This window comes from Oncorhynchus mykiss, chromosome 22 (assembly GCF_013265735.2).
Source record: "Oncorhynchus mykiss isolate Arlee chromosome 22, USDA_OmykA_1.1, whole genome shotgun sequence".
NCBI lineage: Eukaryota > Metazoa > Chordata > Actinopteri > Salmoniformes > Salmonidae > Oncorhynchus > Oncorhynchus mykiss.
The window spans coordinates 25,861,735-25,885,674 of NC_048586.1; the positions used below are offsets into that span (position 1 = coordinate 25,861,735).

The 23,940-nt window shown below is 43.8% G+C and overlaps 1 protein-coding gene across 1 annotated transcript in view; it reads right to left on the reverse strand.

The window, feature by feature from the left end:
• LOC110501633 (protein dopey-2) overlaps positions 1-23,940 on the reverse strand; it is a 46,670-nt gene that overhangs the window by 17,239 nt on the left and 5,491 nt on the right. The window contains 16 exon segments of the mRNA XM_021579331.2: positions 1,707-1,859; positions 2,163-2,434; positions 4,239-4,654; positions 5,355-5,698; positions 6,243-6,470; positions 6,556-6,667; positions 6,793-6,912; positions 9,249-9,369; positions 17,138-17,249; positions 17,466-17,575; positions 19,065-19,188; positions 19,397-19,495; positions 19,844-20,033; positions 20,178-20,348; positions 20,522-20,703; positions 23,444-23,618. Coding sequence (XP_021435006.2) covers positions 1,707-1,859; positions 2,163-2,434; positions 4,239-4,654; positions 5,355-5,698; positions 6,243-6,470; positions 6,556-6,667; positions 6,793-6,912; positions 9,249-9,369; positions 17,138-17,249; positions 17,466-17,575; positions 19,065-19,188; positions 19,397-19,495; positions 19,844-20,033; positions 20,178-20,348; positions 20,522-20,703; positions 23,444-23,581 — 2,892 coding nt within the window. The 5' untranslated portion in view covers positions 23,582-23,618.

Genomic DNA, 23,940 nt, shown 5'->3' on the forward strand with positions numbered 1-23,940 from the left:
ACACCTTGATTACATTGATCACGTCTCTCTTTTTTGGGGGAGGGGGAATCTTGGGAACTAGGGTTGAATAGCGGGAACCGGGTTACCTTTTCAAAGAATAAATAACTGCGAGAAACTGGTAAATTATACCCTACGTGCTGCTGCCATGTTGCGTTATTACCATGTTGCTGCTATGTTGTGTTGCTACCATGTTGTTGCCATGTTGTGTTGCTACCATGTTGCTGCCATGTTGTGTTGCTACCATGTTGTTGCCATGTTGTGTTGCTACCATGTTGTTGCCATGTTGTGTTGCTACCATGTTGTTGCCATGTTGTTGTCATGTTGTGTTGCTACCATGTTGTTGTCATGTTGTGTTGCTACCGTGTTGTTGTCATGTTGTGTTGCTACCGTGTTGCTACCATGTTGCTACCATGTTGTTGCCATGTTGTGTTGCTACCATGTTGCTGCCATGTCGTGTTGCTACCATGTTGTTGCCATGTTGTGTTGCTACAATGCCATGTTGTTGTCTTAGGTAGTGTTGTGGTGTCTCTCGTCGTGATGTGTGTTAATGTTCTATATTTTGTATTTTATTTTGTATTTTTAAATAAAGTTAAATTAATGAAAATAATCATCTGCATTATCGATCATCAACGCTCAGGGTGGGGACAGACAGTGCATCTCATTAAGCTATGGAGCGCAGTTCACAAAACATGTATCATCTTCTCATAGTAACTTATTTTCTTGTGACAAGCCTACATTTGCTACAGCAAAGCCTATGCTACAGTATATAATATAAGGACTCATTTACACATCACCAAGGGGTCACCTTACTTTTTAATTGTAGCCTAAAGATAATTTTGGGATATTTGCATCTGCAGAGTTTTAAAACAGCCTAACACTCTAATATAATTGCTTTAAATCAGAGCGCCCTTGAGCACTCTCTGTCGTTTTCTCTCTCCTTCAATTCCAATCAAAATACAAAATAGATATTCCTGTTCACGATAGAAAGATAAATATATAGATGTCCTAGCCTACCTCTTTCAGGTAATAAATTCATGAAGCCTTATATTTAGCTCATGAATGAAAGGTTATGCATACAGTTATAACTTATTGCTCCTGCTCAATACGCACCTGCGCTCTGCTGGCCTCTCCTTAAAAAAAACACTCCTTAGCTCGGAGTCCCGGGAAAAGCTAGACTAAGCACCATGGGCTATGTATTGGATGACGGCACAATAATTTGGGCTTCTTTGGGCTCATAAAATGTCTAATGTAGGGTACATAAAATGTCTTTAGTGTATGACTCATCAGGCTCAGGCTTGAATTTTCATGCTGATCAAAGCTTGAATGAAATCCAGACATATTTATATGCTTTAGAATGGCACTTCCGGTTTTGGCAGGAAATACCAGATTACCTGGAAGAAAACTGATTTATCCCCGGGATGGAACATTTGTAAAACACCGGGAAAACTCTATTGGGAAAATATTTCCTAAATTAAACACATTTTTAGATGAATTCCAGGATATTTTACAGTATCTTACCAAAACATATATATTATTTGTTTAACAAAAAACTTTGGAGGGCCTAAACAATTCACTTGTGGGCGGGTTTTGGCCCGTGGGCTGCCTTTTGCCGACCCCTGCTATAGCGGTATAGGATGGATCTTTGCTGTAGGCGTGTAGTGCACAGTTTGTCTTGATAGTACAGTAAAATCTTGTGTGCTCTGTACCTTGTCTCTGTGCAATAAAGCCTGGCAGATGATGTCCTCACAGATGGATGCGGAGGGGGCCAGGCAGTGGAGCCGATAGAAGAGCTCTACACAGGAGGTGTGCTGCTCTCGACGCTCCATGTCCAGCTGACACCACAGCACCTGGGCCACCCGCTGCATGGGGTCACAGAGTTCTAAGGTTAGAGGTGAGGATGATTGGTGTTCATTTGGATCAACTGAAGGCAGCAGCATCATATGACGAACATTCTTGATCTGGTGAGGTAATAGGCAGTGGACATAAAAGGTGATGATGCTGTTGTACAAGTGAGTTTTACAGATGTCATCTTCAGTAAGGAAATTGACATATTTCATCATATCATATAGTAACACGTCGGACCAGCAAGGCCCCCTTATATGTTCCCTCTTCACGTGGCAGTAATACAAGCCACCTGCCATGGCAGACAATTGTTTCCTGACCTGGTAGAAGTCTGTGCCCTGCTCGATGGTGCTTAGCAGACCTGGGTAGATGGGGGGCATAGTGACCATCTGCAGCCGCCCACTGAGAGGGTTAGCGTCGCTGGCCTGGTAGCGCCTGGTCTTGTCCTGAATGACCAGGGCCAGGGACCGTGAGTGGTTGATGAGCTCCAGCAGAGACGACATGGCCGTGTGCTGCACGTGGTAGTCCCTCGACAGGCAACACAGAGTCATCAAGGACCTCAGCCACACAGGCAGGCTGTCTACGTCACTGCCTGAAGAGAAACACATTCCGTTTAAGTCGGAGGTTTACATACACTTAGTTTGGAGTCATTAAAACTAGTTTTTCAACCACTTAACAAACTATAGTTTTGGCAAGTCGGTTAGGACATCTATTTTGTGCATGACAAGTAATTTTTCCAACAATTGAAAACAGACAGATTATTTCACAGAATTCACTGTATCACAATTCCAGTGGGTCAGAAGTTTACATACACAAAGTTGACTGTGCCTTTAAACAGCTTGGAAAATTCCAGAAAATGATGTCATGGCTTTAGAAGCTTCTGATAGGCCAATTGACATCATTTGAGTCAATTGGAGGTGAACTTGTGGATGTATTTCAAGGCCTACCTTCAAGCTCAGTGCCTCTTTGCTTGACATCAAGGGAAAATCAAAAGAAATCAGCCAAGACCCCAGAAGAAAAGTTGTAGACCTCCATAAGTCTGGTTCATCCTTGGGAGCAATTTCCAAATGCCTGAAGGTACTACGTTCATCTGTACAAACAATAGTGTGCAAGTATAAACACCATGGGACCACGCAGCCGTCATACCGCTCAGGAAAGAGACGCATTCTGTCTCCTAGAGATTAACGTACTTTGGTGCGAAAAGTGCAAATCAATCCCAGAACAACTGCAAAGGACCTTGTGAAGATGCTGGAGGAAACCGGTACAAAAGTATCTATATCCACAGTAAAACGAGTTCTATATCGACATAACCTGAAAGGCCACTCAGCAAGGAAGAATCCACTGCTCCAAAACCACCATAAAAAAGCCAGACTACAGTTTGCAACTGCACATGGGGACAAAGATGGTACTTTTTGGAGAAATGTCCTCTGGTCTGATGAAACAAAAATAGAACTGTTTGGCCATAATGACCATTGTTATGTTCGGAGGAAAAAGGGGAGGCTTGCAAGCCAAAGATCACCATTCCAACTGTGAAGCACGGGAGTGGCAGCATCATGTTGTGGGGGTGCTTTGCTGCAGGAGGGACTGGTGCACTTCACAAACTAGATGGCATCATGAGAAAGTAAAATTATGTGGATATATTGAAGCAACATCTCAAGACATCAGTCAGGAAGTTAAAGCTTGGTCGTAAATGGGTCTTCCAAATGGACAATGACCCCAAGCGTACTTCCAAAGTCGTGGCAAAATGGCTTAAGGACAACAAAGTCAAGATATTGGAGTGGCCATCACAAAGCCCTGACCTTAATCCTATAGGAAATGTGTGGGCAGAACTGAAAAAGCATGTGCAAGCAAGGAGGCCTACAACCTGACTCAGTTACACCAGCTCTGTCAGGAGGAATGGGCCAAAATTCACCCAACTTATTGTGGGAAGGTTATGGAGGGCTACCTGAAACATTTTACCCAAGTTAAACAATTTAAAGGCAATGTTACCAAATACTAATTGAGTGTATGTAAACTTCTGACCCACTGAGAATGGGATGAAAGAAATAAAAGCTGAAATAAATCATTCTCTCTACTATTATTCTGACATTTCAAATTCTTAAAATAAAGTGGTGATTCTAACTGACCTAAGAGAGGGATTTTTTACTAGGATTAAATGTCAGGAATTGTGAAAAACTGTGTTTAAATGTATTTGACTCAGGTGTATGTAAACTTCCGATTTCAACTGTAAGATAAAAACAAAAAACATGTTGGTGACTTCACATTCAAAATGTTTAACGATTAGGAAAGTATATCAGGGCGCATCATAAAGTAGTCAAATCAACCCTATTAGTAAAGCCGTATTCGGGTATGGCTAAACAACTATTATTGGGTAAAAGTTCATACAGTGACCTCACCTGTATGGTTGAACATGTCATTATAGAGCCCATGGCTCTCCCCCTCACTCAGGTACAGGGGGAAGGTGGTAGACTCCAACAGAAGGTGGCACGCTGCCGTGAACGCCTGTCGACACTCCTCCGAAATCTCCGCTCTGCTCCGGGGCATGTACCCTGCCCCCCAGTCCACCCCTCCTCCCGCACACCTTCGCCCCTTCTTCCTCTCTGTAGGGGGGTCTGGGACAGGGGGGTCTGAGGTGGCACGTGGTTTGTGTTTGTTGGGGGTGAAGAGCTCGGCTAGCTTGTCTTTGATCTGGGTGGTGGTGATCTGAGGGCCCTCCCGGAACGAGGACTTCCGACCAGGGGAGAGGGCAGCGGGGTCGGATTGTACAGCCTCCTCCTGCCCCCTGACATCCTCCACCTGAACGAGCAGGTACCTGGGAGGGGAGAGAAGGTGGGAGGGCAGAGAGAGAAAGAGAGTTGGAGAGAGAGCAAGGTAGACAGCGAGATAGAGAGGGAGTGTTCTGGACCTGTTAGTTGTTTAGCACCCCATAGTGGCAGTTTAAGTTCAGCAGTCTAGAATTTACCTGTTTGTTTCATGTGACAGGAAGCAGTTTCAGAAGTGAAGCAATGTGTAAGATGTGCAAGTGTGAGTAGTTACAATCCTTCAACATCCTTCTTTATAAGCTTTGAATGACACAATGTCTGTAAGTACATTTGTTTATTAACACAAGGTAAATGTTTATCACATAGTTTTCATGTTTCTGTAGAAGATTAATAATTGAGTTAGCTGTTAGTTACTTTGCGTTAGCTTCAAGGCTATTTCTCCCTAGGGATACCTAGCTGAGTAATATTAAGCAAACAGTTGCATTCTCGTAACTTTATTTTATATTTGGCTCTAGATTGAGTACTCTTATTCCTTATTTCATACATTTAGTTCAGTTATTGTGGAAGACATTCTGTGCTTTATACTACTGTAACTGAAAACATGCACATTTGTGTTTGTTGCAGTTAGTGTTTAGCTAACTGGATAAGGGCTACTGTACATTTAGCGAATCCAGTATAGCGAGAGAAAGAGACAGATAAAGATTGTTAGAGTTGATTATTATGTTTCCCTGATGTGATACTGTTCTCTACCTGCTGATGATGAAGGCCAGGATATCCTGCAGATACTGGGTTATGGTCTCCACACTGCCCCCCTTCCTCCACACACCCTCGCTCTCTTTCACAATCCCTGCCTCCTCAGGGCCCAGGCCCGCCCCTGGTAGGAGGTGCAGCTCTGACGGCGAGGCGCTGATGCCCAATCCACTGTCTTCAGACCGAAGGGGCAGGAAGGGGCTTTCTCCCTCTCCTGGACCAATCTCGTGCTCCATAACCCCATTCAGTTTAGGTTCTTCCTCTGGTTCTGTGTTGTCATGGTTACCATTAACCTTACCAGCGTCTTCATCATTATCCTCCTCATCACTTTCCTTGTCATTGTACTGTAGGGTAGAAAATGTATGATCCAACCAGATTATCACCATTGAGGGAGAGTGTAGTATGACCTAAAAAGACTGTTAAAGAACCATCTCCTTGTCCTTAAACTTCTCAAATATCCATTAATTTTCAAGGAGAAATCCCATCACGGTCCAGTCAGTGACTGAACAAAGATAGAGATCAGTGGGAGCTGTGTCTATGTGACAGATAGACAGGTCAATGTTACAGCTGGACTCCAGACCTTGGCAAAAAAAACTATTACATCTGAATGGACAGTGAAGCATGTGATTGGCCGGCCTGTGTACAGTCAGGATCGAAGATCAAGACAAGAGTAGTACAGTACCCTACCAGAAATGTTATCCCTCGGTCAGACAGATCCCCTCCCAGACAGTATCCTGACCTAAGGGCACAACATCCTGACCTAAAGGCCTGTCTTTTCTGAAGTACCTCTGTAATGCTGCATCCTTAAGTCCCATTTTTCTTCTACTCTCAATACATGCCATAGCTTATCTGAACCACTGCGCGCACACACACACACACACGTCTGACCTGAACATATTCAAAGCTCTCCTCCTGTGCCTCCACTTCCTGTGTCTGTGACTCCTCCATGTCCATATAAGCCACGGGCATCTGGATCTTACTGAGCACCTTGAAGCAGGCGTCCAGGCCTTGCGTGAGCTCCAATAAGTCCAGGGTATTCATGTGGGTGCAGAGCGTGTGCAGCATGCGACACAACATCTGGGGCAGGAACTGAGACTGGATGTCAGCATGGAGCTCCTATTGGACCAGACACAGAGAAACGGACCAATCAAAGAGAGAGACACAGAGAAACCAACCAATGAGAGAGAGAGAGAGAGAGTACCAGAGGGATAACATCCATTAGAAATATGATGAGGGTGGAGATCTCTGTGACAGAGGGAGCAGGAGAGGCACTCTGATACTGCAGAGTGGGTAGCGGCAGGTCAGCTAGGCCACTATGGAGACAGAGACAGGAAGAGAGAGAGAGCAGTTAAACAATGTTTGAGAAATATGCTTTATAACATTAAAGCTACTATGACTATTCCAGAGGAGGTACAGTAAGGGTCAGTAGAGGTGTTACCTGAGGCAAGTGCAGAAGTGGCAGGTCATGTAATCCCACAGGAAATCACTGTTCATGGAGCTCACCAGCATGTTCACTGTCTTTATGATCTCTGACGCATTCTTGTTTTCTTTTATTTTACTGCACAGACAACACAATACAAATACATCCTCAAAGTCACTATCATGTCATTCTCTTTTTAGAAAAATCTTAGGAAATAAGGACAACCATTCCCAATAAATAACATTCATTTATATATCAGTTTATTCTCCACTTACAGTGCCTTCAGAAAGTATTCACAACCATTTACTTTTTCCAACTGTTGTTGCGGTACAGCCTGAATTTAAAATGGATTCAATTGAGATTGTGTCACTGGCCTACACACAATACCCCATAATGTCAAAGTGGAATGATGTTTTTTGGAATTTTTTACAAATTATACTGTTCAAAAATGTAAACGGAACAATGTATAATAGTTTACTGAGTTACAGTTCATATAAAGAAGTCAGTCAATTGAAATAAATGCATTAGGCTCTAATCTATGGATTTCAGTTGTCTGGGCAGGGGTGCATTAATGGGTGGGCCTTGGCGGTCATAGACCACCCACTGGGGAGCCAGGCCCGGCCAATCAGAATGAGTTTTTCCCCACAAAAGGGCTTTATTACAGACAGTCATACTCCTAGTCCATCAGTTGAAGAAGCCGGATGTGGAGGATCTGGACTGGCATGGTTACACGTGATCTGCGGTTGTGAGGTCGTTTGGAAGTTCTGCCATATTCTCTTAAACGACATTGGAGCTAGTTTATGGTAGAGAAATTAACATCCAATTCTCTGGCAACAGCTTTGGTGGACATTCCTGCAGTCAGCATGCCAATTGCACACTCCCTCAAAACTTGAGACATCTGTGGCATTGTGCTGTGTGACAAAACTGCACATTTTAAAGTGGCCATTTATTGCCCCCAGCACAAGGTGCACCTGTGTAATGATCATGCTGTTTAATCGGCTTCTGGATATTCCACACCTGTCAGGTGGATGGATTATCTTGGCAAATGAGAAATGCTTACTAACAGGGATGTAAACAACTCTGTGCACAAAATTTGAGCAAAATAAGCTTTTTGTGCATACTATATGGAAAAGTTCTGCTATTTTTTATTTCAGCTCATGAAACATGGGACCAACACTTTACATGTTGCGTTTATATTTTTGTTCAGTGTAATTCAAATAAAAGTTTATTTGTCACGTGCGCTGAATACAGCAGGCTTAAGCCCTAACCAACAGTGCAATTTGTAAGTAAAAAATAGGTATTAGGTAAACAATAGATAAGTAAAATGACAGTGAAAATAACAGTATACCGGTACAGAGGTAATAACAGTGGTACCGGTACAGAGTCAACTTGCGGGGGCACTGGTTAGTTGGGCTAATTAAATATGAAAAGCTGAAATGTCTTGAGACAATAAGTTTTCAAACCCTATGACAAGCCTAAATAAGTTCACTTTGGATGGTGTATCAATACACCCAGTCACTACACAGATGCAGACGTCCTTACTAATTCAGTTGCCGGAGAGGAAGGAAAACGCTCAGATTTCACCATGAGGCCAATGGTGACTTTCAACAGTTACATAGTTTAATGTCTGTGATAGGAGAAAACTGAGGATGGATCAACAACATTGTAGTTACTCCACAATACTAACCTAATTGACAGAGTGAAAAGAAGGAAGCCTGTAAAGAATAAAAAATATTCCAAAACATGCATCCTGTTTGCAACAAGGCACTAAATACTGCAAATAATGTGGAAAAGCAATTCATTTTTTGACCTGAATACAAAGTGTTGTGTTGGATTTGCCCCAAACACATTACTGAGTACCACTTTCCATATTTCCAAGCATAGTGGTGGCAGCATCATGTTATATGTATGCTTGTAATCGTTAATTAATCAAATGTATTTGTAAAGCCCTTTTTACATCAGCAGATGTCACAAAGTGCTTATACAGAAACCCATCCTAAAACCCCAAACAGGAAGCAATACAGATGTAGAAGCAAGGGGAGTTTTTCAGGGTAAAAAATAAATGGAATGGAGCCTAGCACAGGCAAAATCCTAGAGGAAAACCTAGTTCAGTCTGCTTTCCACCAGACATTGGGATATTAATTCACCTTTCAGCAAGACAATAACCTAAAACACAAATATACACTGGGTCAAATATACACTGGAGTTGCTTACCAAGAAAGGGAATGTTCCTGAGTTCTGACATAAATTTGCTTGAAAATCTATGGAAAATGGTTGTCTAGCCATGATCAAGAACAAATTTGACAGAGCTTAAAGAATTCTGAAAAGAAAAATGGGCAAATGTTGCGCATTTCAGGTGTGGAAAAATGAAATCCATTTGAATCTCACTTTGTAACACAACAAAATGTGGAAAAAGTCAAGGTGTGTGAATACTTTCTGAAGGCACAGTATCTCTTCCGCACCGGTCTTCTCACCTGGTTAGTTGTTTACCCGTCAGGCCAGTGCTGGTGATAGACTCCTCTCCCAGCATCTCTCTGCAGTAGCTGTAGAACGCTCTCACTGCCTCCAATAACACACTGTCCACCACCAGAAGACCTGTTAGAGACCACCATCATCACTACACACTGTCCACCACCAGAAGACCTGTCAGAGACCACCATCATCACTACACACTGTCCACCACCAGAAGACCTGTTAGAGACCACCATCATCACTACACACTGTCCACCACCAGAGGACCTGTTTAGAGACCACCATCATCGCTACACACTGTTCACCACCAGAGGACCTGTTAGAGACCACCATCATCGCTACACACTGTTCACCACCAGAGGACCTGTTAGAGACCACCATCATCACTACACATTGCCAACCACCAGAGGACCTGTTAGAGACCACCATCATCACTACACACTGTCCACCACCAGAAGACCTGTCAGAGACCACCATCATCACTACACACTGTCCACCACCAGAAGACCTGTTAGAGACCACCATCATCACTACACACTGTTCACCACCAGAGGACCTGTTAGAGACCACCATCATCACTACACACTGTCCACCACCAGAGGACCTGTTAGAGACCACCATCATCACTACACACTGTCCACCACCAGAGGACCTGTTAGAGACCACCATCATCACTACACACTGCCCACCACCAGAGGACCTGTTAGAGACCACCATCATCACTACACACTGTCCACCACCAGAGGACCTGTTTAGAGACCACCATCATCGCTACACACTGTTCACCACCAGAGGACCTGTTAGAGACCACCATCATCGCTACACACTGTTCACCACCAGAGGACCTGTTAGAGACCACCATCATCACTACACATTGCCAACCACCAGAGGACCTGTTAGAGACCACCATCATCACTACACACTGTCCACCACCAGAGGACCTGTTAGAGACCACCATCATCACTACACACTGCCCACCACCAGAGGACCTGTTAGAGACCACCATCATCACTACACACTGCCCACCACCAGAGGACCTGTTAGAGACCACCATCATCACTACACACTGTCCACCACCAGAGGACCTGTTAGAGACCACCATCATCACTACACACTGTCCACCACCAGAGGACCTGTTAGAGACCACCATCATCACTACACACTGCCCACCACCAAGAAGTCCTTAGAGAGACTACCATCATTATCATCACTACACACTACCAGAGGTCCTTAGAGAGACTACCATAATCATCATCATCATCATCATCACTACACACTACCAGAGGTCCTTAGAGAGAGTACCATCATCATCATCACTACACACTACCAGAGGGCCTGAGAGGGACCACCATCATCATCATCCTCTTCATCACCACTACACTATCTACGAGCAGAGGGATTGAGACAGATGAAGAGAGATAGAAGGGAAGGGGTGGGGGGAGAGAGATAAGGCCTGAGGGAGGGGAGGTGTGTGTGTTTAGGCCTGAAGGTGTCTGCATGCTTCCCATCCGAAACGGTTTGTGCATACAGTGCATTCGGAAAGTATTCAGACCCCTTCCCTTTTTCCACATATTCTTACGTTACAACCTTATTCTAAAACATATTAAATATATGTTTTTCCCTCAATCTACACACAAAACCCCATATTGACAAAGCAAAAACAAGTTTAGACAATTTTGCAAATGTATTAAAAACAGATACCTTATTTACATAAGTATTCAGACCTTTTGCTATGAGACTCGAAATTGAGCTCAGGTGGATTCTGTTTCCATTGATCATCCTTGAGAGGTTTCTACAACTTGATTAGAATCCATCTGTGGTAAATTCAATTGATTGGACATGATTTGGAAAGGCACACACCTGTCTATATAAAGTCCCACAGTTGACAGTGCATGTCAGAGCAAAAACCAAGGCATGAGGTCGAAGGAATTGTCGGTAGAGCTCTGAGAAAGGATTGTGTCGAGGCACTGATCTGGGGAAGGGTAACAAAACAATTATGCAGGATTGAAGGTCCCCAAGAACACTGTGGCCTCCATCATTCTTAAATGGAAGACGTTTAGACCCACAAAGACTCTTTAAAGAGCTGGCTGCCGGGCCAAACTGAGCAATCGGGGCCCTACTCGGCATTGGTCAGGGAGGTGACCAAGAAACCGATGGTCACTTTGACAGACTTCCACAGTTCCTCTGTGGAGATGGGAGAACTTTCCAGAAGGACAACCATTTCTGCAGCACTGCACCAATCAGGCCTTTATGGTAGAGTGGCCAGATGAAAGCCACTCCTCAGTAAAAGGCACATGACAGCCCTCTTGGAGTTTGCCAAAAGGCACCTAAAGACTCTCATACCATGAGAAACAAGATTGAACTTCTTGGCCTGAATGCCAAGCGTCACGTCTGGAGGAAACCTGGCACCATCTCTACGGTGATGTGTTGTGGCAGCATCATGCTGTGGGGAAGTTTTTCAGCGGCAGGGACTGGGAGACTAGTCAGGATTGAGGGCAAGATAAACGGAGCAAAGTACAGAGATCCTTGATGAAAACCTGCTCAAGACCTCAGACTGGTGGCGAAGGTTCACCTTCCAACAGAACAACGCCCCTAAACACACAGCCAAGACAGAGTCCGGACTTGAACCCGATCGAACAACTCTGGAGAGACCTAAGAGTAGCTGTGCAGCGACGCTCCCCATCCAACCTGACAGAGCTTGAGGATCTGCAAAGAAGAATGAGAGAAACTCCCCAAATACAGGTGTGCCAAGCTTATAGCATCATACCCAAGAAGACTCGCTGGTGTGATGCCAAAGGTTCTTCAACAAAGTACTGAGTAAAGGGTCTGAATACTTATGTAAATGTGATATTTATATTTTTTTATACATTTGCAAAAATGTATAAAAACCTGTTTTTGCTTTGTCATTATGGGGTATTGTGTGAGGATTGATGAGGGGGGAAAAAACGATTTAATAAATTTTTGAATAAGGCTTTAACGTCAAGGGATCTGAATACATTCGGAATGCACTGTATATTATGATGACATTTTGTGAAGTTTTTTGTGAAGTTTTGATCTTCGGAAAGTGTTTTTTCGGCTGTTCGTGCACACTATTTTTTTTTTAGGCAAGCCGAAGTCTACTTGCCTTCGTCGGTGGTTGGTCAACAGTAGGAATTCTTCAATTCTTCAATGTTGTCATTCAACGAGAGACAAATATTTTTCATGCAAATTTTTCACTTGTACTGCAACAAACATCTTAGTTAGATGTAAGATCTCCTCAGCAAAAACTTTAATGACATTTCTTGAGTTATCTATTTTTAGTAAATACTGTTGCAACTTTTTTCTATTTTTTCAAGCGGTCTTTTAAGGGAGTATGCGAGCACACTCGTTCGACTAGGCACCAGCCGAACCGAAGCATTCGGAAAGCTTAAGGGAGGTGAGGTGTGTGTGTTTGGGCCTGTGGGAGGGGGGGTGAGTGTGTTTGGGCCTAAGGGTGTGCTTCATTCTATAGCTAGAGGACTCCTGATATCTCCAGGAGTGATGAGTATAATATTTTTCTCTATCTGTTGTTGTCTAGTACCGTCTTTTTGCTAGCTAGGGCCATTTACTTTAAGTGCTGCCTGTCTTCCCAGTAGCTTACTTGGTGTGTGAACTGCTGACTGCTCATAACTTGAAGATGATTATTGACACATAAACCAGGATTAAGGGGCAAGGCAATTTGTGACTCTTATTGTTTTCATAATCAGTAGCTGTATTGGAGGGAGTGGTTTCTCCTCTCCTAGGCAGTCAGAGATTAGTACCGGGATGTGTGCTCTTCACCTTTGCAAGTAATTAGTATTAGTACTTCAGACTCCCCTGATTTCTAAGCGGCGGTCTAGTCGCAAAACGAAGATGGTCAACGAAACAAAAACGGTTCTGCTGAGTTGTTCGAGGAAGGAAAGAGAGGAAGGATCCATCCACACCACTCTCTCACTTAAGTATCTTACCTAGTTATTTTCAGATCTCATTTTGCTCTTTTGTAGCTTTGACAACTACAATATGTGTGTGTTTTCTATACCTGTTCGCTCCTCTTCCTGGAGGCTTTACAGATGCTCCCCACCCCTTGGCTACAACCCATCTAATTTGGTGTACCCTGCACGCACAACCCTGGTCTCTGGCAGCGTTTGGAACTACCAGAGCCTATGCTGCCCTTCAGTCCTTTTACTTTTTGGCCCTGACGGAGACATGGATCCCCCCAGAGAACACTGCTACTCCAGCTCTTCTCTCTTCATAGTTCGAGAGCATCTGGTCGTCACACAGGACTACTAATTTCTCCTAAGTGGAGACGTTCTATCATTTCAATTCCATGCGGTCACTGTCACTTGTCCACTCAAGCTTTACAAAGATGTCACCTATTGCCCTCCAGGTGTCCTTAAATAGTTCCCCAATGAGCTTGACACCTTGATTAAGCTAATTTCCTGACGATGGCTCACCGCTCTTCGTACTTGGCTACTTTAACCTAATTTCTTTCCAACTCTCTCTTTCCCCTCCTTGCCTCTTTTGACCTCACACTTTCCCAGTCCCCTCCCAATCACAAGGCAGACAATATGCTTGACCTTATCTTTACTAGAGGCTGTTTGCCTACTAATCTCACTGCAATCCCCCTCCAGGTCTCTGATCCCTATTTAGTTTCCTTTTCTGTCGCCCTTTCCTCCAACCATAGCCACCCAGCCCCTACCCAGATGATCATGCGCCATCGCAATCTTTGCACTCTCTCATCTTTCCCTTCTGCTAAATCCTTCTCCCTCCTGTCTCCTGATTCTACCTCTTCAACCCAACTATCCTCCCTTTCCGCATCCTATTACTTGCCGATAAATCGGTCGACCTCTAGTGCATGGCCGATAAATTAGGGCTGATTTCAAGTTTTCATAACAATCGGTAATCGGCCTTTTTGGACAACGATTATGGCCGATAACATTGCAATCCACGAGGAGACTGCATGGAAGGCTGACCACCTGTTACGCGAGCGCAGCATCAAAAGGACCTGTGGCTGCAATGAGCCAAGGTTAAGTTGCTTGCTAGCATTAACTTATCTTATAAAAAACAATCAATCTTAACATAATCACTAGTTAACTACACATAGTTGATGATATTACTAGGTTAACTAGCTTGTTCTGCATATAATCAATGCGGTGCCTGTTATTTTATCATCGAATCACAGCCTACTTCAATTTCGCCAAACAGGTGGTGATTTAACAAAAGCACATTCGCGAAAAAAGCACAATCGTTGCACAAATGTACCTAACCATAAAGATCAATACACTGAAGTATATATTTTTTAAACCTGCATATTTAGTTAAACAAAATGCATGTTAGCAGGCAGTATTAACTACAGAAATTGTCACTTCTCTTGTGTTCAGTGCAAGCCGAGTCAGGGTATATGCAGCAGTTTGGGCCGCCTGGCTCGTTGCGAACTGTGTGAAGACCGTTTCTTCCTAACAAAGACTAATTAATTTGCCAGAATTTGACATAATTATGACATAACATTGAAGGTTGTGCAATGTAACAGCAATATTTAGACTTAGGGTTGCCACACGTTCGACAAAATACGGAACGGTTCCGTTCCGTATTTCACTGAAAAAATAAACGTTTTGTTTTCTAAATGATAGTTTCTGGATTTTACCATATTAATGACCAAAGGCTCGTATTTCTGTGTGTTTATTATATTATAACTAAGTATATGATTTGATATTTGATAGAGCAGTTTGACTGAGCGGTGGTAAGCACTTTACTGCGTTTGCCAGCAGCTCTTAGCAATGCTTGAAGCACAGCCCTGTTTATGACTTCAAGCCTATCAACTCCCAAGATTAGGCTGGCAATACTAAAGTGCCTATTAGAACATCCAATGGTCAAAGGTATATGAAATACAAATGGTATAGAGAGAAGTAGTCGACACGTCATAATTCCTATAATAACGACAACCTAAAACTTCTTAACTGGGAATATTGAAGATTCCTGTTAAAAGGAACCATGTTAAAAGGAAGCGTTCATATGTTCTCATGTTCTGAGCAAGGAACTTAAATGTTAGCTTTTTTACATGGCACATATTGCACTTTTACTTTCTCCTCCAACACTGTTTTTGCATTATTTAAATCAAATTGAACATGTTTCATTATTTATTTGAGACTAAATAGATTTTATTTATGTATTTTATTAAGTTCAAATAAATCTGTTAATTGTTCATTCAGTAGTGTTGTAATTATCATTATTACACACATACATATTATAAAATCGGCCGATTAATTGGCCCTCCAATAATCGGTATCGGTCAACCTCTAACTTGCACTGTACCCTTTCCTCCCGGTCGGCTCGGGAGGAAAGGGGACTAAATTTCCGGACGACCTATCAGCCTTTCACTCCCTCCTCTCTACCTTTTCTTCCTCTGTATCCACTGTGAACTCCAACTTCAATCACTCTAAATGTCAAGCTTCTGCCTCTAATCCTAGGAAACTCTTTTCAACCTTCTCCTCCCTCCCTAATCCTCCACCCCCTTCCCCTACGTGGAGGACTTTGTCAACCACTTTAAAAAGAAGGTTGACGACATCCGCTCCACATTCACTCAGCATATTGAGTCCACTGGTCCCACTCACACATAATTACCCTACGCCTTGACCTCTTTATCCCCTCTCTTTCCAGGGTGAAAACTTGAGACTAGTGAGGTCCGGCCACCAGACAACTTGCCCACTCAATCCCATCCCCTCTCCATATCTCTTGAGAACTTCTCCCATTCCTCATCAACTTATCCCTGACCACTGGCTGCGTCCCACTGGACTTAAAAATGGCCTGAGTCGCTCCCCTCCTCAAAGCAACACTCGTGGCTCCTCTGATGTCAAAAACTGCAGACCGGTATTCTTTATTTTATTTTCAAAACATTGAGTGTGCGGTCTCTGACCAACTCTCTTGCCATCTCTCTCAGAATGATCTTCTTGACCTTAACCAAGATGGGTAACTCAACCAAGACTGCTCCTCTGTGTAACAGAGGCTCTCTGCACTGCCAAAGCTGACTCTCTCTCCTCTCTCATCCTCCTAGATCTATCCACTGCCTTTGACACCATGAACCATTAGACCTCTCCACTTTCTCAGGCTGGGCGTCTCAGGCTCTGCACACTCTTGGATTGCATCCTACCTGGCAGGCTGCTTCTACCAGGTGACGTGAAGAGGATCTGTGTCTGCACCAGGTGGCAACACATCTCTGCGTGCCTGGCAGATACACTCCCCCGTTGATAACTCCATGGTGTCGCCCTACCAGAGTGCAAAGAACCTTGGCGTGACCCTGGACAACATCAAAGCAGTGACTCGCATCCTGCAGGTTCATGCTGTACAACATCCATAGTGTATGAGCCTATCACACATAGGAAGCGCCGCAAGTCCTTATCCAGGCACTTGTCATCTCCCGTTTGGACTACTGTAACTCGCTGTTGGCTGGGCTCCTCACTTGTGCCATCAAACCCCTGCAAATTATCCAGAATGCTGCTGCCCTCCTGGTGTTCAACCTTCCAAAGTTCTCCCATGTCACCCCACTCTTCCACACAATCCACTGGCTTCCAGTCGAAGCTCGCATCCACTACAAGACCATCGTACTTGCCTACGAAGCAGCAAGAGGCACAGCCACTCAATACCTTTAGGCTATGCTCAAACCCTACACCCCAACCCGAGCACTCTGTTCTGACACCTCTGGTCTCTTGGCCCTCCAAATTATGAATGTGATATGTGGTTGTCTCACCTAGCTATCTGAAGATGAATGCACTAAACGTAAGTCACTCTTGATAAGAGGGTCTGCTAAATTACTAAAAAGTAAAATGTAAGGAAGAAGAGGTGTGTGTGTGTGTGTGTTTAGGCCTGAAGGAGGGGAGGTGTGTGTGTGACTACCTACCTATCTCTGGCTTATCCATTAGGCTGATGATGATGCGGAAGGGTCGGAGATAACCAATCACGCTCTCCGGGTCTGCCTCCACATCTTTCTGATTCAGGATGTTGATCAAAGCCTAAGTACAGAGAGACAGAGTACACACATACATACACAAGGTTACACCACCGGTTATTGACAGAAACAATGTGACCTTGGATTCAATGTTTTCGTATTTGAATGAGTGACTTGCGTTTAAAGGGCAGGTGTTTTTCGAGAAGTCCTTTGTGAGGTTTAATCCTCTGTAACAGTATGATTTATATAACTGCTCGACAGTAGTGTTAGTGTGTCTGACCTGCACTAGGAGTTCTCTGGAGTGGGTCTTGAAGTAGAAGGCTGTGTGTTCCTCCATGGAGATGGAGAGGTCAGGGTCTGCAGCAATCATACCTCCCTTAATGTCTGTGCCTGGCGAACAGCAACACACACACAGACAACATTTTGTTGTTACAGCCTAAATAGAAAATTGCTTTAAAAAATAAAAATAATTACTGACCAACACCCCATAAAGTGGAATTATGCTTTTCAAAATGTTTACTAATTAACTACTAATAACACTGGATGGTGTATCAATACACCCAGTCACTACAAAGATACAGGTGACCTTCCTAATTCAGTTACCAGAGAGGAAGGAAACCGCTCGCCTGCTAGCTGGCTCCTGTGTAACACTGGAGCCAGCCAGCAGGCGTACAATAGCCAACTCTAAAGCTGATTGGTTGACACTAAATTTTCATTTCCATTCACTTCAAGCTACAAGCGCCCGCACTGTTGATTCTGAAGGCCTGAGGGCAGATTTTAGACCCCTGGCAACTCATGATGGCTGAATATGATTGGATAAAATATCTAACATAAAGACCAGCCCTCCAAATCTCAACCAGGGGCTGGAAGCAGTGCAACCAAGAGGAAAGCTATGAAATGAAGAGTATAACTCTTACTCTGGGGAATAATTTAATACATATTTGTGGGAAAATATATATATTTTTTAATTATATTCTGATGATGTTTAGGCCAGCAGCTTGCTGGCCCTGACGGCCCACCACTGGGTTATGGGTATGCTTGCAACCGTCATGGACTGGGGAGTTTTTCAGGATAAAAAAAAATACATTGAATGGAGCTAAGCACAGGCAAAATCCTAGCAGAAAACCTGGTTCAGTCTGCTTTCCACCAGAGACTGGGAGATGAATCCACCTTTCAGAAGGATAATAACCTAAAACACAAGGCCAAATCTACACTAGTTGCTTACCAAGAAGACAGTGAATGTTCTGGAGTGGTCAAGTTACAGTTTTGACTTAAATCTACTTGAAAATCTATGGCAAAATCTGAAAATGTTTATCTAGCAATGATCAACAACCAATTTGACAGAGCTTGAAGAATTTTGAATAGAATAATGGGCAAACGTCGCCCAATCCAGGTGTAGAAAGCTCTTCAGAGACTTGCCCAGAAAGACAGCTGTAATCGCTGCTAAAGGTGCTTCTACAAAGTATTGACTCAGGGGTGTGAATACTTAAGTAAATGAGATCTCTCTGTATTTCATTTTCAATACATTTCTAAAAACATGTTTTGTGTGTAGAAAGAAAATATATATATTTAATACATTTTTAATTCAGACTGTAACAAAGTATTGAATAAGTCAAGGGGTATGAATACTTTTTGAAGACACTGTATAATAAGTCATACATTTTTGTCTCTGAAAGGCAAGGGGTAAAGAATTGAAGCTATATGGATAAATGTATTACCTAGACTTTAACGACATTAGCTACTAAAGCAACTCAAGCTATTATTAGCTACACAGTGAACTATATTCAGGCCTATTGCTAGAATAGGACTCAAAGCCATAACTTCATTACATGTGGGTGTGTGTGTGTGTGTGTGGTGCATGTCTATCCACAGTAGCTACCTAGCAGCCAGGCGTAGAGGCGTCTGTTGAGGGACATGTCTCTGCGGAGCAGCGTGAGGGAAGCAGCAGACACCACTGTGATCGTGTCCTCCCTGGTCATAGGAATACTGCCTTCTGTTGGATCCTGAGAGAACAACAGGTACAGAGGGGGCACAGGGAGGAGGAAGAAGGAGTTAATGAAGAGGGAGAAGGAAACAGTAGTGGATGAAGATAGAGAGGCAGAGAAGGAAGAGTTGGAGGAGGAGCGAGGGGAAGTGGAGGAGGAGGACAGGGTGGATAAGCTGAAAAAGGTGAGGTGGTGAAGGAGGTGAGGAGGAGGAAAAGTTACTCACCAGGCAGGTGGCCAAGGAGAAGAAGTATAGCAGGATCTCCAACATGTTCCTCTGCACCAGAACATTAGAGTCCTGCAGAGACAGACACAACGCCTTCATCTGGAAGAGAGAGGAAAGGAAAGGGAGATACCTAGTCAGTTGTACAACTGAATGGCTTCAACTGAAATGTGTCTTCCGCATTTAACCCAACCCCTCAATCTGAGAGGTGCGGGGAGCTGCCATCCACGTCTTCGGTGCCCGGGGAACAGTGGGTTAACTGCCTTGCTCAGGGGCAGAACGACAAATTTTTACCTTGTCAGCTCGGGGATTCGATCCAGCAACCTTTCGGTTACTGGCCCAACGCTCTAACCACTAGAGGGAGAGACAGGTTCTACAACATATCCAACATGGCAGACACATCCCAACACTCATACTCATATTAACATGTGGAAACACACATCAACTCACCACCAAGCGGTTGTTATAGCCCAGCATGCATCTCTGCTGGCGCGGTGGGGTGAAGCGGTCGAAGTGTGTGACAATGAAGAGAGAGGCGGGTAGCCGGACCAGAGGGCTGACCAACACACTGCCCCACAGAGCCCCATAGAACACTTGCTGGCCCACTAACAGAGACAGCCTCAGTAGCAACGCATCCGTCCTGGACAAAGAAGGGAGAGAGGGAGAGAGACCAAAGTTTAAGATAGTGGGAAAAGGAAGAGGATATGTTATATTATGCAAATATTTATGGGAGAGCTATTTTTTAGCTCTGTTTAGATACACAGGTACATGTGTGTGTGTGTACCTGTCATAGACATCAGCCCCCTCCTCCAGGCCAGGCAGTAGTCCAGTGATGAAGGCCTGTAGGCTGGGCAGTAAGGCCCTCTGTAGAGGGAGGTAGTAGCGCTCATACAGCGTCAACAGGGCTGGCTTCACCGCCATCGCAGCATGGCCCAGCAACGGGAACAGTCCTGAGCTAAAACACACATGGCAGAGATCAATACAACACACTAACTCATACAGTACAGGTGAACAACACACAAATCCCCCAAAAACACACTAACATTGTTAATAGGCCTTCAAACAAATCAGGACAATAGACAGGCATGCACATGCACACACACAAAATGGGTTAGACTGGTCCCACACCTGTAGATGAAGAGGTCCTTGGCCAGCCATTTGGTGCCGATGATCTTGAAGATGATCTCATAGGTCTCTAAGGCCTTGAGGTGCACTCCACTGGGCAGGGCCGGGTGCAGACACTGGGCCAGACGCTTCCCAATGATCAGCCTCTGGGGCAGCAGAGAGTAGCGCAGGTTACTTTGCAGGGCCTAGGGGGACGGACAGTGAGAGATATGCCAGTGGTGCGTGTTAGTGGTATGTGTTTTAATGGATATCAAATAAATATGTAATTCATTGGTAATTATTGTATAGTTACCATGCTACTTTGTAATTTGCTTTGTTTACTTGACAGATTAATGCTAAAGTGGCCTGAAAGAATCCTCATTCATTCCCACACAGCACCTAGACACACACAGATCAAGACACGGCCATTCTACCATAACACTCCTTAGCAAACATCCTTCTTCCTAAATGTGTCACAAGCAGGGACCTACTAGTGTCCAAAGTCCCACTTGGGTGGAGCAGGGGACAGAGAGTCAGGCCATGTATTCTGGGCTACTGAAGTAGAACAATTTACGAGAAACTTGAAACGGAGTGCCTGCAAAAGCAATCTATACACACTATATGATAGGTCAATGAGAGTTTGAATAATGTGTTTGGTAAATACATTATTCAGTGAAAGGGACAGTCTATCATCCTCTCCATTGAATGCTTGGGGGATAAGTGAATCAACACTGATGTAGGATAATTTTTAGAAACTCAATTGATAGATTTGGAATGTTTTCCATCTCCCAGTCCACTGATCCTGGAGCCAGATAGAACCAGGTGCAACCATGGCAATGCCAGCAAGGCCAGATAAGTGACTGCAGGTAGTGACTGGGCTCAGAGCCAGAGAGTCACTCACACACAGACACACGCCCATGAACTCTTACACACATACAGTGCCTTGCGAAAGTATTCGGCCCCCTTGAACTTTGCGACCTTTTGCCACATTTCAGGCTTCAAACATAAAGATATAAAACTGTATTTTTTTGTGAAGAATCAACAACAAGTGGGACACAATCATGAAGTAGAACAACATTTATTGGATATTTCAAACTTTTTTAACAAATCAAAAACTGAAAAATTGGGCGTGCAAAATTATTCAGCCCCTTTACTTTTAGTGCAGCAAACTCTCTCCAGAAGTTCAGTGAGGATCTCTGAATGATCCAATGTTGACCTAAATGACTAATGATGATAAATACAATCCACCTGTGTGTAATCAAGTCTCCGTATAAATGCACCTGCACTGTGATAGTCTCAGAGGTCCGTTAAAAGCGCAGAGAGCATCATGAAGAACAAGGAACACACCAGGCAGGTCCAAGATACTGTTGTGAAGAAGTTTAAAGCCGGATTTGGATACAAAACGATTTCCCAAGCTTTAAACATCCCAAGGAGCACTGTGCAAGCGATAATATTGAAATGGAAGGAGTATCAGACCACTGCAAATCTACCAAGACCTGGCCGTCCCTCTAAACTTTCAGCTCATACAAGGAGAAGACTGATCAGAGATGCAGCCAAGAGGCCCATGATCACTCTGGATGAACTGCAGAGATCTACAGCTGAGGTGGGAGACTCTGTCCATAGGACAACAATCAGTCGTATATTGCACAAATCTGGCCTTTATGGAAGAGTGGCAAGAAGAAAGCCATTTCTTAAAGATATCCATAAAAAGTGTTGTTTAAAGTTTGCCACAAGCCACACCAAACATGTGGAAGAAGGTGCTCTGGTCAGATGAAACCAAAATTGAACTTTTTGGCAACAATGCAAAACGTTATGTTTGGCGTAAAAGCAACACAGCTCATCACCCTGAACACACCATCCCCACTGTCAAACATGGTGGTGGCAGCATCATGGTTTGGGCCTGCTTTTCTTCAGCAGGGACAATGAAGATGGTTAAAATTGATGGGAAGATGGATGGAGCCAAATACAGGACCATTCTGGAAGAAAACCTGATGGAGTCTGCAAAAGACCTGAGACTGGGACGGAGATTTGTCTTCCAACAAGACAATGATCCAAAACATAAAGCAAAATCTACAATGGAATGGTTCAAAAATAAACATATCCAGGTGTTAGAATGGCAAAGTCAAAGTCCAGACCTGAATCCAATCGAGAATCTGTGGAGAGAACTGAAAACTGCTGTTCACAAATGCTCTCCATCCAACCTCACTGAGCTCAAGCTGTTTTGCAAGGAGGAATGGGAAAAAAAATTCAGTCTCTCAATGTGCAAAACTGATAGAGACATACCCCAAGCGACTTACAGCTGTAATCGCAGCAAAAGGTGGCGCTACAAAGTATTAACTTAAGGGGGCTGAATCATTTTGCACGCCCAATTTTTCAGTTTTTGATTTGTTAAAAAAGTTAGAAATATCCAATAAATGTCATTCCACTTCATGATTGTGTCCCACTTGTTGTTGATTCTTCACAAAAAAATACAGTTTTATATCTTTATGTTTGAAGCCTGAAATGTGGCAAAAGGTCGCAAAGTTCAAGGGGGCCGAATACTTTCACAAGGCACTGTATAATATGCATGCTGTTGAGTTTAAAATTGCTGAAAGTAGCAAAAACAATTTCCTGCTTTGTTTACAGAACGTTTAAACTGACACTTCCACATGCAAATGCTCTCAATGCAAACCAACATACACAAAATAACTAATAAAACACTAATGGCAATACACTGATCAAGAGACCAATGGCCTGTCTAACTTGTCAATGCAAAAAAATAAGCAGTGCTCTTCTACTCTGCCAGGACACGAACACACTGAGGAAATGCAAACCAGGATGGAAATACAACTGAATGCCCCACTGAGTAATTTCATCTGTCACACCATGGGTGCAACTCAATAGTATAGAGTGTCTGGATGTCTGACCTCCAGACTCAATATATTGTACCAGCCTTGCCATCCATACCTTGTTGAGTTTGCCCAGAGAGGAGATGAGGTCAGCCCACTCGCTGGACGACTCAAAGTTCCGCAGGGCTTTCTCGATGACCGCCGCGTAGCTACGGTAACGGTAGTCATTCTGCAGCTCCTGCTCCTCGGGATCCATGATGCCTCACTCACACCCCAGCATACTCAGCCTGTGTCTGGGGAAAGGGGGAGGAAGGGGAGCAGAGGAGGATAGGGATAGAGGGGGAGACAGAACAGAGAATTGTTGTCAGACATGAATCCCTACACCAAAATCATGTCCAATAGGCTACATGTACTTGAAATGTTTTGATACGGTGTAACCTAATGAACACAACCCTGAACCCAGATCTCTGTTTGTAGCATGTTGCAGAGGGGTTTCTCTTGCAAAAGTGGTTTGATATGCTCACAGTCACACGTGCACACACACATGCAGGAATCACAATGTGCTCAATTATGATTGGGTCTGCCCTGTGCTGGTCTGCCTGGCCTGTCTTGAAT